We start from the raw sequence: 14048 nt of genomic DNA, 5'->3' as shown, positions 1-14048 counted from the left end.
CTGAGATTAATCAAACACAGTTTCTTATTCTTTTTTTTATTTCATTTGTCCTATCTACTGCAATACATAATGGCAAAAAAAATCATGAAGCATTTATTACAAGGTTTCTCAAAAAATAAAAAATCCTTTGGGAAGAAGCAGCGCCACCAACGCACTAACTGCGCAAACTAAAAATAAAAAAGAATGGAAAACAGAGAAGAATGCAGCGAACCTTCTGTAGCTCTTGGGGCCTTCGACAGTCGAGCGGCAAGCCGGCAACACATTGTAATGTTGAGGACGGAGAGCCAGAGACCTTCAGGATTTCGTGTCTGGGAGAAATCCTCCTCCTGCACCAGAATGGTTTACTTTCTGCATAATTAAGTAACAATCTAAGTTCATAAATTGAATATAATGGATGATGACAATATGAAATATATAAATTAAATTGTACGTTTAAAATTAGACTAAAAGTTAATTATGATTTTGGCGCAAAGTAAGACGTAGAGTACTTGAAATCAAACATTAATCCGACACTATACCTGATATATTTTTATGTTTATTATTTTAATTTCTTTGTCTTTTTTTCTTAGAAAATTCAAAAGCATGTCAAATTTTTATTTGGCAGGGTAGAAGTCACCTTCAAGAAAATTGTTGAGATGATCAGGTTTGGCTCTGTTGTAAATGGGAAGATGCCATAGAACACAATTTATTAGCAATCTCAATGAAGCATGGCCTTTCCGATGGCTCTGTTGACCAGCACTGCTCCATCAAGTTTCTCCACTCAGGATCACAAGACTCTGGAATGAAAGGCCTTAGAGTGTTGTTCACTATCCCATCTATTAATAATGCTAGTTGTTAATTACATGTGATATTAGTATAACAAAAAATGATGTGAGATAGAATGGTACCTATAATTGCTTCATCAGGTATGTTGGCATATGGCTCTTGGCCCATAAGTAGCTCCCACATCACAATACCAAAAGAAAATACGTCAACCTAGGTTCATGATACAAATATTATAAAGAATTTAAGATAAAAACTTATTAATTTTTTCAAGCATTTGAATTTTTATACATACCTTTTCGGAGACCAAATCTCTTCTTCCATTCATAAGCTCAGGTGCCATCCATGGGATTGTTCCTCGTGCACTACCAGATGATATCGAGGTCCTACACTTTACTTTTGAAAGGCCAAAATCGCCGACCTACAAATAAATTAATCCACAAAGAATTATCCACTAATATATTCAACCAATATAAAATGATAACGTTTATACCTATGCTGAAATTATAATATTTAACTTTTAATTTTTTAAATTTTTTATATAAAACTTTTAATTTAAATTAAACTTATGTTTTTATAACTTTTAATTTAAATTTCAATTTAAACTTATCTAGCTTTCAATTTAATTTATTTTTTTTATATAATTTATCTAACTTTTCATTAAATTAAATTGAAATAAAAATTCTAAAAAGTTAGATAAATTTAATTTTACTTATTTTTAAAAGTTATAATTAAATAAATTTAATTAAAAGTAAATTTAGATAAAATTAAATAATATATTTTGGTGTTAAGGAAGAATAATACGAGCAAACAAAAAAAGGGAGTAGTATAATGAACCTCATGACACTCTTTGTAAGCATGTAAAGTATATGACCCATCATATGGTGGGTTGACTACCTGCGGAGTTAGATTTGTTGCACCAGTAATATTTAAATGACCTGAAAAATTCAGATGCTCCAACATTGAAATATCATAATTATTTTAAAAAATCTATTCATGGTGTATGGAAAGAAGCCAAGTTGATAATATGGGAAAGAACAATAAGAGAAATACCTTTATCCATGAATCCATTGCCTCTGACATCTAAATGATGTGTAGAGGTAGCACCTTCTATGTTGTATTTTTGGGCATTAGCATCAGAAGTTAATTCCACAATGTGGCTTGACTCACTATCATTGAACTCAGTCAAAGAATTCTCCCTGTCATATGGGGGGAAGAGGAATACTTGAAGTTTGGCGGATTCATATTCAAAGGCCTCTAATAGGAAGTCACACTCCTCCATCATATTGTCCAATTCTTCATCAGATGTGATGGAGATGAGGGCGTGGAGGTCTTGATCTAAAAGTTTGTAGCAGATGACGACAGGGCCGCCATAGGTATCTTCCATCTTGCAATAGAATTCATTTAGTGTGATATCTCGAGGGAAGATCATTATACGAGTTCGTCCTCCCACATAGTGTAGGGCGCCATCGCTAAGACGTGGCATGAGCTTGCCACCAAATTTGCAGCAGAGTTTTATCTTGCGGGATGATTGGAGGTTAGAAGTTTGTGCGATGGTGGTGGCAGAGGGGTTCTGGTTAATGTTCAAGGGGCCAAGAGCCATAGGAAAGAATGGATATTTGGAGGTGCGAGAATTGGAATAAATGCTAGGAAGATGAAATAGTGATGAGAGTAACTTGACTGGGGGCTCATGCAGATATTTCCGAAAAGATTGCAGCAGCTGGATCATTTTGGAAGTGAAAGAGAAACAGTGGATTTTCGGGAAGTGAAGAGAGCGAATTGGATATTCGGTGACAGTGGATAAGATAAACGTGAATGATGCGCAGATACAGGTGAACAAGAAAAAGCTCTTAAAGGGATCCTCGAAGCCGATGGGGTGCTCGCGAAATCCTTCTATTGAACTCAATTGAAAAGAGGCGAATGTGGAAGATAAAAGGATTACAGGCGAAATCCTTCTATTGGACTCAAACTGGTAGCAGGAGAACTTAATTGCTTAAGGTGAAAAGAGGCGAATGTAGAAGATAAAAGGATTGCAGGCGAAATAAGTAAAATAGGCGACGCACCATCCTTCGGAAGTGGCGCGCGAAATAGGCGGCCTCAACTGATTGCCGGTGAAGTAAATAGGCTTGACTTTTGAAGCGGAAGTTGCTCTTCAGGCTTTTAGCGATTTGAATTCTTCTACATTGTTATATTTTAACCATTTGAATTCCTGTAAGCCTACTGCTTCTCTGCTTCAATATCGGAAGGTTTGAACAGGTAAAAGATAAACCAAAATAGAGTTTTACTGAACAAAAATCAAAATATATATTAAAGATTGAAATAATAGCTTCTCTTTCTTAAACGTATCATAACTGGTAGGGTTTTTAGTCAATATATATGAAACAATTGCTTCCTTTCCTGCTTATGCTGCAATTGCTTATTCTGGGATTGCTTTCGTATTGTCATACCTTCTGACATAGTTGAGAGAACTGTCATTTATTTTTTTATCTAATTTCTTATGTTGAAATTTATATAATTTATTTGACGATTTATCTCAGTTTATTTATTTGATAAAGTGCACATTCCATTGAGGAAATAGCAGTCCTTTACAAAATGTTCATCAAAGTTCTCCATTGGGATTGCATCTTAGTTGTTTGTTGAAATGTCCACAAGCGTATAAACTATCTTCTACAAGCTATTTTTTATAACCTGCAGCACGGCTTTTGCTTACTCGTGTACCATATAAAGAGAATCATGGTAGGCTAAAAATTGCTTGAGCATGATAGCAGTGTCCATAGATTTTCTAGAAAATTGCATAATTATTGATGTCGAGGTGTGAAAATTTAAGGAATGACTATCTTCTATAGAAAAAAATAAACTAACAATATGTGCAGGTTATTTTGAGAATGCAATGGTGATATCGGGATGACACGCTAGAATGAAATCTTAAGCATCCTAGCATTACGTGCAGGAAGTCACTTTGAAATGTAATAACGATATCGGAATGACACTCTAGAATGAAATCTTTGGCATCCTAGCGATGCGTGCCTTGCTCACAATTTGTTTGTTAACTTCAAATTTTCTTGCAGATTGATGAAAGTGTAAGAGAGACAGTTTTTGTCAACTTGTAGCATTTATTGACGAGGCAAGGACAATGGCTATTGTGTATGACAAGTACTATATGTCATAGGCCCTTTTAACATCTCTTTGATTCAATTTTAAAATTTATTACATTGGAATTGATTTGTTGGTACTTCAAAGTTCTGCTTTGCAATTTATGTCAATATTGGATTATGATATGGAACATTTGGTATTGCTTTTGTTACCATTGCTAATGTTATTGGGTTCAATTTCTGCTACATGAAATAAGTTCGAAAATTTGGAACTATAACTAGTCTCCCAAATTCCTCCCAAGGGCTTCATGAGATTAATGGCCTCTACCTAACAAAATTAAGATCCCAACTTGTTATTGCTGGTTCTTTACTCTTTCGATGATATTGTAGAAGTTTTGCTTTACTACTTTTTTCATATGATGGAGCTTTGGATCTCACTATCTTCTACTATTAGTTTCTCAAATAATCAAATAGGCCAAGATCTTATGAGAAACCTTGAATGATCTTGGAGTTGTAGTCACAAATGAGTAGTATTGAATTATTCTTTATAGAAATGCATGACATAGTGATCAATTGTTAAATTTATAGGTCTTTGATTTTTGCCTCACTTGTTAGAAGTATTTCCTTTTGCAGAGGATGAATCTGCATCCATGAGCTTAAAGAATGCCTTATTTTTCCAAGTGCTGAAAATGAGTTTTGGGAAGTCCTTTTGTGCTTTTTGGTCAGCTTGTGGTGCTAAATTTAAGAATAAAGCTATTTAACCATTTTCTAAATAATGAAATGCATTCGGCATCAAATGAATAAGAATTACATAAATAGAGTTAACATCTCATTTAGAGCTGAACAAGAATGAATGGACATGTTGCTTGTTTTTTCATAGCTCTGATTGAATAATGTAATCTACTTAGCATTTATAATATGATTTAAGCAGTTTATTTATAATATATTAGTGATCAGTCAAAATAAAAGTGTGTAAAGCATAGGAAACTTGTAGCTTTAAACTTTCTTGCATCATGGGGAAAGTTAACAAATTTTTTGTTAACTTTAAATTTTATTGTATCATGGGGAAAGTATAAGAGAGACATTTGTTGTCAACTTGTAGCTTTTATTAACGAGGCAAGGGAAATGGTTATTGTGTATGACAAGCACTATATGTCATAAGCCCTTTTAACATCTCTTGGTACATTGGAATTGATTTGTTGGTCCTTCCAAGTTCTGCTTTGCATTTTATATAAATATTGAATTATGATATGGAATGTTTTTATTACTTTTGTTACCATTGCCAATGCTATTGCATTCAATTTCTGCTACTTGAAATCTTTCCGAAAATTTTGAACTAAAACTACTCTCCCAAATTCCTCCCTGGGGCTTCATGAGATTAACATAATTAAGATCCCCACTTGTTATTGGTGCTTCTTTAGTCTTTGGATGATATTGTAGAAGTTTTTGCTTTACCACCTTTTCCATATGATGATGGAACTTTTGATCTCACTATCTTCTACTATTAGTTTCTCAAATAATCAAATAGGCCAAGATCTTATGAGAAACCTTGAGTGATCTTGCAGTTGTGAATTATAACTCCCTATCATAGAATATCTTGGACTGATCTTAGTTTGGCATCTTCAGAGTCAATAGCTCCGCCCCTGCTTGAGACGGGACGGCAGACGGCGACTACAGTTGGCATACTTCTGAGATTTCTGAGTGTGGCACTCGTGTATTCAAATTTCAGATTTCAAAAGGTATTGTTCTCATTTCTCAACAAATGTCCTCATCTTCTGTTGAACGTCCATTTCCTACTAAAATCTGTTTCAGTTAATGCTATAAAGTGCTTTAGTGTATTGGATGCATTTACTGTTGCGTGTTGAGATATTATCCAGCAAAACTCCAGTTGGCAAGTTGTTTTTTCTTTTCTTGATAAAGCCTGTTAGGCTTGTCCGTTTTGGCCTTTTCCCTTCATGTCATTTGTGGGTAGACTATAGTGGCATTTACAAAATTTTACTTATTCTCAATTTCTTAGACGACTTGTTATGCAATAGTTGCATAGGTATGTTAGCATAAGTGTACACCTGGCATTAGGTCCCATTATGTGGTCTATGTTTACGGTATTCTCTAGTTCTTGATGTATGGTTAAATAGCCTGTAGTCTATATATAACCAGGCTTAGCATTGTACAGATTATTCAATAAAATCAAATTTACTTTCCATGTTCTTTCTGGCTTCTTTCCCTTCCGGTGTGTCCTACTCACATGGTATCAGAGCATATTGCCTAGCGGCTTTCATTCTTGCTTCCGTTCATGGCCGATCTAGGATCGTCGGCATCCACGCAAGGAGAATCAAACATCTCCGCAACACTGGAGGATTTCGTGGTTCCGGCGCCTCTCAAATTCCTCATCTCCAACCTCAAGAATCTCGTTCCTACTCTTCTCACCAACGAGAACTATTCTATATGGCGACATCAAATACATCAGCACTTCGCCGCTAATGGCTTCAGCGGCCATCTCACGGGTACAAACTCGTGCCCTCCCGCCTTCTCTGTCAACAATCATCAACTATGGAAACTCATAGATCGAAATCTTGTCTCCGCGCTTCTATCTACAATTTCCGCCTCCGTGCTTCCCTATGTGCTCACGTTATCCACCGCGCACGAGATCTGGACGATTTTTGAATCCAGACTTCAACCCATCAATCATTCGAGAGTAATTCAGCTCAAGAATGAATTACACCAAGTTCAAATGAAAGATCGATCAATGCAACAATACTTAAATCAAGAACCTCGTCGACAATATCGCCGCCGCAGGATCCAAGATCGACACCGAAGACATCATACTCTACACCTTGAACGGTCTTCCAACCATATACAATTCCTTCAAGACAGCGATTCGGACCTCACTGACTCCTATTTTGTTGGACATCCTGTACTCTCTTCTATGCAGTGAAGAGATAAATCTTCAGCAAGATCACTCCAAAGAACTCAATCCCCCGTCCGACAATTCGGCACTCCTCTCCTTTCGAACTAAGTCCAATCGTGGTCGTTTCACAAGATCACAAAACAGAAATCAAAATGGGCGACCCAACTCCAGCAACGAAACTCCGCCGCAACGAAATCAATCGACCGTCCCGCGCCCAGTTTGCCAAATATGCGGCAAGACCGGTCATACCGCGATAAACTGCTGGCATCGTTGCAATCTACAGTATGCTCCAACCTCCTCGACGAACTCCCGAGCTTACTACACGCAAACACAAACCTCGCCGAACAACACGGAGTGGATTCTTGACTCCGGCGCCACTTCCACATGACACAAGATCTTTCCAACTTGATCAATACGTCCTCCTACAACGGACTCGACTCCCTATCTGTGGCTAATGGAAGCACTAACCTGATCCAGCACACCAGTAATGGATTACTTCGTCTTCCGGAGACCGCTCGTAAGCTTCGTCTTCACAACATTTTACATGTTCCATCCATCTCTCATAATCTCTTATCCATCTCCAAATTAACAACATACAACAACATTTCAATTATTTTTGATGCTAATGGTTTCGTGATTAAGGATACCCAGGACAAACGGCAACTTCTTCATGGTCGCAAGCACAATGGCCTATATCAAATTCGAGCCTCAACCGCCTCCGACATTCCCGCTCTTCATGTCTGGAACAGCAGCACTCGGCTGTGGCATGCCCGTCTGGGGCACCCGAACCCGCAGTCCATCTCCTCTTTAGCAAATTTTATTCCCGACTTACGCAATTCTTCTACTTTTACAGACATCTGTATTTCTTGCAAAGTGTCAAAATGTCATAAACTACCGTTTACTAGTAGCATTTCTGTTAGTACTAAACCTTTTCAGGTTATTCATGAGGATGTATGAGGTCCGTCACCGTGCCAGTCTATGAACGGTTATGAATACTATGTGATATTCATTGACGATTTTACGCGATATTTTTAGCTTTATTTGATGACTGCGAAGTCTGAAACGTTCTCAAAATTTAAAATCTTATGCAATTTAATTCACAATAAATTTAACACTACTATTCAACACTTTCGCTCCGATGGCGGCGGTGAGTTTTTCAGCAATCAATTCACCAACTACTTACTTGAACACGTGATCACTCGTCATCTCAGTTTTCCTCACACTTCTGAGCAAAACGGTATGGCCGAGAGGAAACACAGACATCTTCTTGACGTCACAAGAACCCTGCTACACGCTGCCAGTCTACCTCAAAAATTCTGGGCCGAATCCCTGACCACCGCTCACTACCTAATCAATCGCATACCGAGCAAAGCTACACATCCTCATTGTCCACACCGTCTACTTCACGGGCAACCTCCTTCCGACTCACATCTCCGGACGTTCAGATGCCTCTGCTTCCCGTGGCTCAAGCCATATGCCTCAAGCAAGCTCGACTCTCGCTCCCGTAAATGCGTCTTTCTCGGCTACTCCACAACGTACAAAGGATACCACTGCCTGGACATTCAATCAAATACAGTCTACATATCCATACACCTCACGTTCCAAGAAGATATCTTTCCATTCAAGATCATGAACCAGACTAATCAAACTACCACACCACCCTTGCACCAATCGCCACTTCTTCTCACTCCAGCATCCACAATATCCTCATCTCTAACCGAACACCAACCTGTATCACAGACAAACATTCCCCAACCAATTCAACCTCAATCACCAATTCCATCCACGCCGCACAGCCCATCCACGTCCGTAATGCTGCCCATCCCACCTGTCCGAACTCATCAAATGCACACGCGTCTCATGCCAGGCATCACTAAACCACGACAGATACTGGATCTTTCGGCTGTATCCACACTCGAGGACACCCCTACTTCCTTTGCTCAAGCAAACAAACATGAACATTGGCACTCGGCAATGACTGCCGAGCACGTGGCTCTCTATAACCAAGCCACCTGGTCATTAGTTCCTCCTCCGCACAACCAACCGATCATCGGGTGTAAGTGGACATTCAAGATTAAACGGCATCCCTTCGACAAAGTATCTCAATACAAGGCACGTCTTGTAGCCCTCGGATGCTCACAAGAATTCGGCATCAACTCACTAACACGTTTAGCCCAGTCGCCAAGATGACTACGATCCGCGTACTGATCACGTTAGCTCTTCACAACAACTGGTCCATTGTTCAACTAGACGTCTCGAACGCTTTTCTCCACGGCGACCTTCAAGAAGACGTTTATATGTATTTGATGACGAGCACATGACTATCTTACCGACTTGGATGCTATACTACACTATCTTATTTACTTTATATTACATCGTTTCCTTTTATGTTGTCATAATACAAAAGTTGCTCATTTGTTTCCTTATATATATATATATATATATATATATATCTACCACACCACCCTTGCACCAATCGCCACTTCTTCGCACTCCAGCATCCACAATATCCTCCTCACTAACCGAACACCAACCCGTATCACAGACAAACATTCCCCAACCAATTCAGCCTCAATCACCAATTCCATCCACGCCGCACAGCCCATCCACGTCCGTAACACCACCCATCCCACCTGTCCGAACTCATCAAATGCACACGCGTCTCATGTCAGGCATCACTAAACCACGACAAATACTGGATCTTTCGGCTGTATCCACACTCGAGGACACCCCTACTTCCTTTGCTCAAGCAAACAAACATGAACATTGGCGCTCGGCAATGACTACCGAGCACGTGGCTCTCCAGAACCAAGCCACATGGTCATTAGTTCCTCCTCCGCACAACCAACCGATCATCGGGTGTAAGTGGACATTCAAGATTAAACGACATCCCTCTGTCAAAGTATCTCAATACAAGGCACGTCTTGTAGCCCTCGGATGCTCACAAGAATTCTTCATTAACTACACTGACACGTTCAGCCCAGTCGCCAAGATGACTACGATCCGCGTACTGATCACGTTAGCTCTTCACAACTGGTCCATTCTTCAACTAGACGTCTCGAACGCCTTTCTCCACGGCGACCTTCAAGAAGACGTTTATATGAAACAACCACCAGGGTTCGGAGATACTACACATCCGGAATTCGTGTGCAAGCTCAACAAATCCATCTACGGTCTTAAACAGTCACCAAGACAATGGTTCAACAAAATTACAACCTCCCTAAGAACCTTCGGCTTCACATTCAGCAAAGCCGACCCTTCACTGCTCATCTACACGAAAGATCAGACACGTCTGTTTGTGTTAATCTACGTCGACGACATCTTGGTCATCGAAAATGATAAGTTCACTATTGAATCTCTCTTACATCAATTACATTCCAAATTCAAAGTCAAACAATTAGGTGACATATACCTGTTCTTAGGCATACAGGTTGCCAAAACATCAACAGGCTACTTCTTGAATCAACAACACTATGCCAAACAACTCCTTCACACCGCCGGTTTCACAAACAGCAAAGCAGCCCTCAACCCTATGTTGCTCAAACGATCCACCGGAACCACCAACACGGCACGCTTTTCCGATCCGCAGCTGTACCGAAAACTTGCAGGTTCGCTTCAATACTTATCTATTACCCGACCCGATATAGCTTTCACTACTAATTACATCTGCCAACACATGAATGAACCTTCCAATGACAATTTTCAAACACTCAAACGGCTATTGCGCTACATACAAGGAACTACCGAACTTGGCATTCCCATAGATCACGACGATCTTCAGCTCAGAGCCTTCGCCGATGCAGACTGGGCCGCAGACAACTCGGATCGGCGGTCCATCACCGGGTTCTGCACATTCTTGGGCAACACAATCATCTCTTGGTCCGCAAAAAAGCAAATTACAGTAGCTAAGTCATCCACAGAAGCTGAATACCGATCCATCTCCTCGGTCACGTCCGAAGTAATTTGGCTTCGCCGGCTGCTGGCCGAACTTCGCCTACCGCAGAACGGACCAACTCCTCTATATTGTGATAACACATCGGCCATAGCACTCGCCAACAACCCGGTCTTTCACGCACGGACAAAGCACATCGAGATTGACTGCCATTTCATTAGCGATCATATAAAAGCCGGCGCTCTCAAGATTCTACACATCAGCTCCGCCGAGCAAATCGCTGATATACTCACAAAATCCCTGCCTAAAGACTGGTTCCTTCTTCTACGGCACAAACTAAACATCCGTGCCCAGGATGCTTAGTTTGAGGGGGCATGTTAGCATAAGTGTACACGTGGCATTAGGTCCCATTATGTGGTCTATGTTTACGGTATTCTCTAGTTCTTGATGTATGGTTAAATAGCCTGTAGTCTATATATAGCCAGGCTTAGCATTGTACAGATTATTCAATAAGATCAAATTTACTTTCCCTGTTCTTTCTGGCTTCTTTCCCTTCCGGTGTGTCCTGCTCACACTATTCAATGATTGTTGAAGGCTATTCAATAGTTGCATAGATATTACAGATTTTCAAAGAAAAATTGTTAATGTTGTATTTTTTGCATTCAAGAATATTTTCGGAAGCAAAGAATTTTGAGTGCATCGTAACGATTGACATATATATTTTTTAAGTTGCGATCTCTCGTATCTGTGATAAGCATAAAATTAGTTATTTATCATTTAATTATCATAAAATCTTTTTTTGTGACAAGCATACAATTTTTAATATCGCATGAAAAGATATTTCAAAAGAAAATTTTAAGAAGTTGAATCAGAAAAATTTATGTGAGGAAAACAATGCTTAATTTTTTTTAATTCAATTATTTGTGCCTCACATGAAAAAAATCATGGCTCCGCCCTGCTTGTCGAAATATAAAATAATCATGAATTCAAGCAATTGATGATGCAATGTAAATGCAATTTGTAGTATTCAATGTTCTGAAAAATAAATTTTCATTTAAAAGAATTTGATTGAAAAATATTCTTGTACTGAGCAACAATCATAGGCTTGTGTCCACGTCCATATTGCAATATGAATCATTATGAATTAATCGAGAGACAAGGATGACGAGCCCACAGCTACATTAAATGGCTAAAAGTGGAGAACTCTGTGATCTAATGGCATCGGTATGTGCCGATGCAGGTCTTTCTCTAGCTACATTGAAAGATCTCTGCCTTCTTGATTAAACTGCACCTATGGGGAAATAAATGAGAAATCCATTAGAATCAACACTATCATTGGTTCTCTTAGGCAAACATGACAATCTTCAGCCAGCGCTCTTTGAAGAAGAGGTAATAGATCTGATATTGCTTTGATACTCATTCAGAGATGCATGATAGAATCAGCTGCTCCAGTCGAGGTTTAAAGCATCGCTGTCGTCGAACAATGTCATTAAGGCCAGCGACCACCATCCATTGATGTACACACCGTCCAATGCACGCACCCCAACTTCAACGCCCATTTCATGTACACATCGTCCACCACGCAACACCAATTCTGCCTTGCCAACCTTTATTGGTGAAGGATTCTTGATGACGAGCACATGACTATCTTACTGACTTGGAGGCTATACTACACTATCTTATTTACTTTATATTACATCGTTTCCTTTTATGTTGCCATAGTACAAAAGTTGCTCATTTGTTTCCTTATATATGCATATATATATATATATATATATATATATTATTTCTTTTCTACCAATTAAATATCATCCCAATCATCTAAAATACAACTTATGTTAACTGCCATCAAAACCCCACCCAAACCCGAGCCTTTCTCGTGCCCTTCGCCTAGGGGTGACAAAATTAGATTTTGGGTCAAGTTTAGGTCGAACCGTAACTGACCCGGGTTCTAATAGGTTGACCTTATCCTGACCAATTTTTGTAAACGGATCAAAAGTTCGGATCCAAACCCAACCCGTCAGGTTACCGAGTTGACCCGACCCGACACGGTAACCTGGAGTTTACCATGTCGAATTACTGAAGTGAGAACGTGAGGGTCCATCAAAGAAAAGATCAGCCTCTAACCATTTAGGGTAGCTGGTGAGATCTCCGTCTATGAAGTGCACATAGCGTCCAGACTTGGCTCCCGTAGGAACCACTTGAACCTCACCAGAGATGATGTAGACATGTTGATCGACGTGCCAGTTCCATGGAAACCGTCACTTTCCAGTTTTCCATGTTGACCATTGGCCCACGCCCAGCTCCACCAGTCATTCCTTCGACAACTCGTGCTCAACTCGCATAATCATACATTATAGATCTCTTCTAGTGGCCTTTGTCCCACGGGAGATAGCAATGGTGGACTCGAACCAACTGTTTGATTGATCGCGAGCGGGTCATTCTCTAGTTTTTGGGTCAACGTGAATCCGACCCAAATTTTGAAATTGGGTTATTTATTGAACCCGAACCCGGCCGTTATGACAAACGAATTGACCAAACCTAAAATTTTTTGGTTGGGTTTGTGTCTTATTTTAGGGTCGTGTCAAATATTAACACCCCTACCTTTGCCACAATATCCATCTTCTGTCTATTGGTTGCAGCCCTGCCCGATTCGGATGCGACACAGGCTGCATTGTAAGAATTGGCATTCGTACGAGAGAGGTGTAACACGAGTTTAAACTTCTTCCCCTTTCTCCTCTTGGCGTGCTCATCTTCATCTTCATCGTCCTCCACAATTCCTATCCAGACAAAATAATTAGTCATCACCGACTGCTGCACATTGAGATAATTCAACGGTGATGAAGAAGAATGATGGTATCCAACACTGCCTTCTCCTCCGTAGGCGGAGCCGAAACTCTTATGGAGGCTACAACAGAATGATCCGAGATGGGTCTTCAGTGAATATATAAAAGTCCTACAATGTGATGAGGTAGAGGTCGGGAAATATTTGGCAGAGATGGGGTCGAGAAAGTGTTCAGAGGATGATTCGACAAAATTGACATGGGTGAGAGATGTTGAGCGATGGTTGTGATGATAAAAAAACTTGACGATGAAGGACAAGGAGTGGTAGAAGATGGAAGAAGAGGAGGAGGCGAAGGTAGCTCCATTGGAGTTTCGTCTGCCTTATTTTGGAAGAAGCCTATCTACGAGATGGATCCTGAGAAATAGCCAGATTGAGTCCTTGAAGATGAGCGAAGAAGAGGCAAAAGGAGGCCTCCTCGGTGTTGTTTTTCACACAATATGAGTAGAGAAAGGCACATGTCATCGGAGAAGCTTTCATGCGGGAAAAAGATTGGGTTGACAACGGGGTGGGGATTCGACGGAATATATCGGAGTGGTATTTTAGATGAGT

General features: G+C 39.9%; 1 protein-coding gene across 1 annotated transcript; it reads right to left on the bottom strand.

Annotated features, from left to right (window-relative positions):
• Positions 1-607: 607 nt before the first annotated feature.
• On the bottom strand, positions 608-13459 carry LOC110101991 (mitogen-activated protein kinase kinase kinase 13-B-like). The gene is made up of 6 exons (XM_020830109.2): positions 13259-13459; positions 12722-12861; positions 12262-12298; positions 1058-1183; positions 888-975; positions 608-815 (listed from the first exon to the last, which is right to left on the bottom strand). Exons 1-6 carry the CDS (start codon positions 13457-13459, stop codon positions 640-642), a joined length of 768 nt encoding a protein of 255 aa, XP_020685768.1. The 3' UTR covers positions 608-639.
• Between the last annotated feature and the right edge of the window lie 589 nt (positions 13460-14048).

This window comes from Dendrobium catenatum, unplaced genomic scaffold (assembly GCF_001605985.2).
Source record: "Dendrobium catenatum unplaced genomic scaffold, ASM160598v2 fragScaff_scaffold_1220, whole genome shotgun sequence".
NCBI lineage: Eukaryota > Viridiplantae > Streptophyta > Magnoliopsida > Asparagales > Orchidaceae > Dendrobium > Dendrobium catenatum.
Note: the sequence above shows the minus strand (reverse complement) of the source record. Positions and strands in the feature narration are given on the sequence as shown.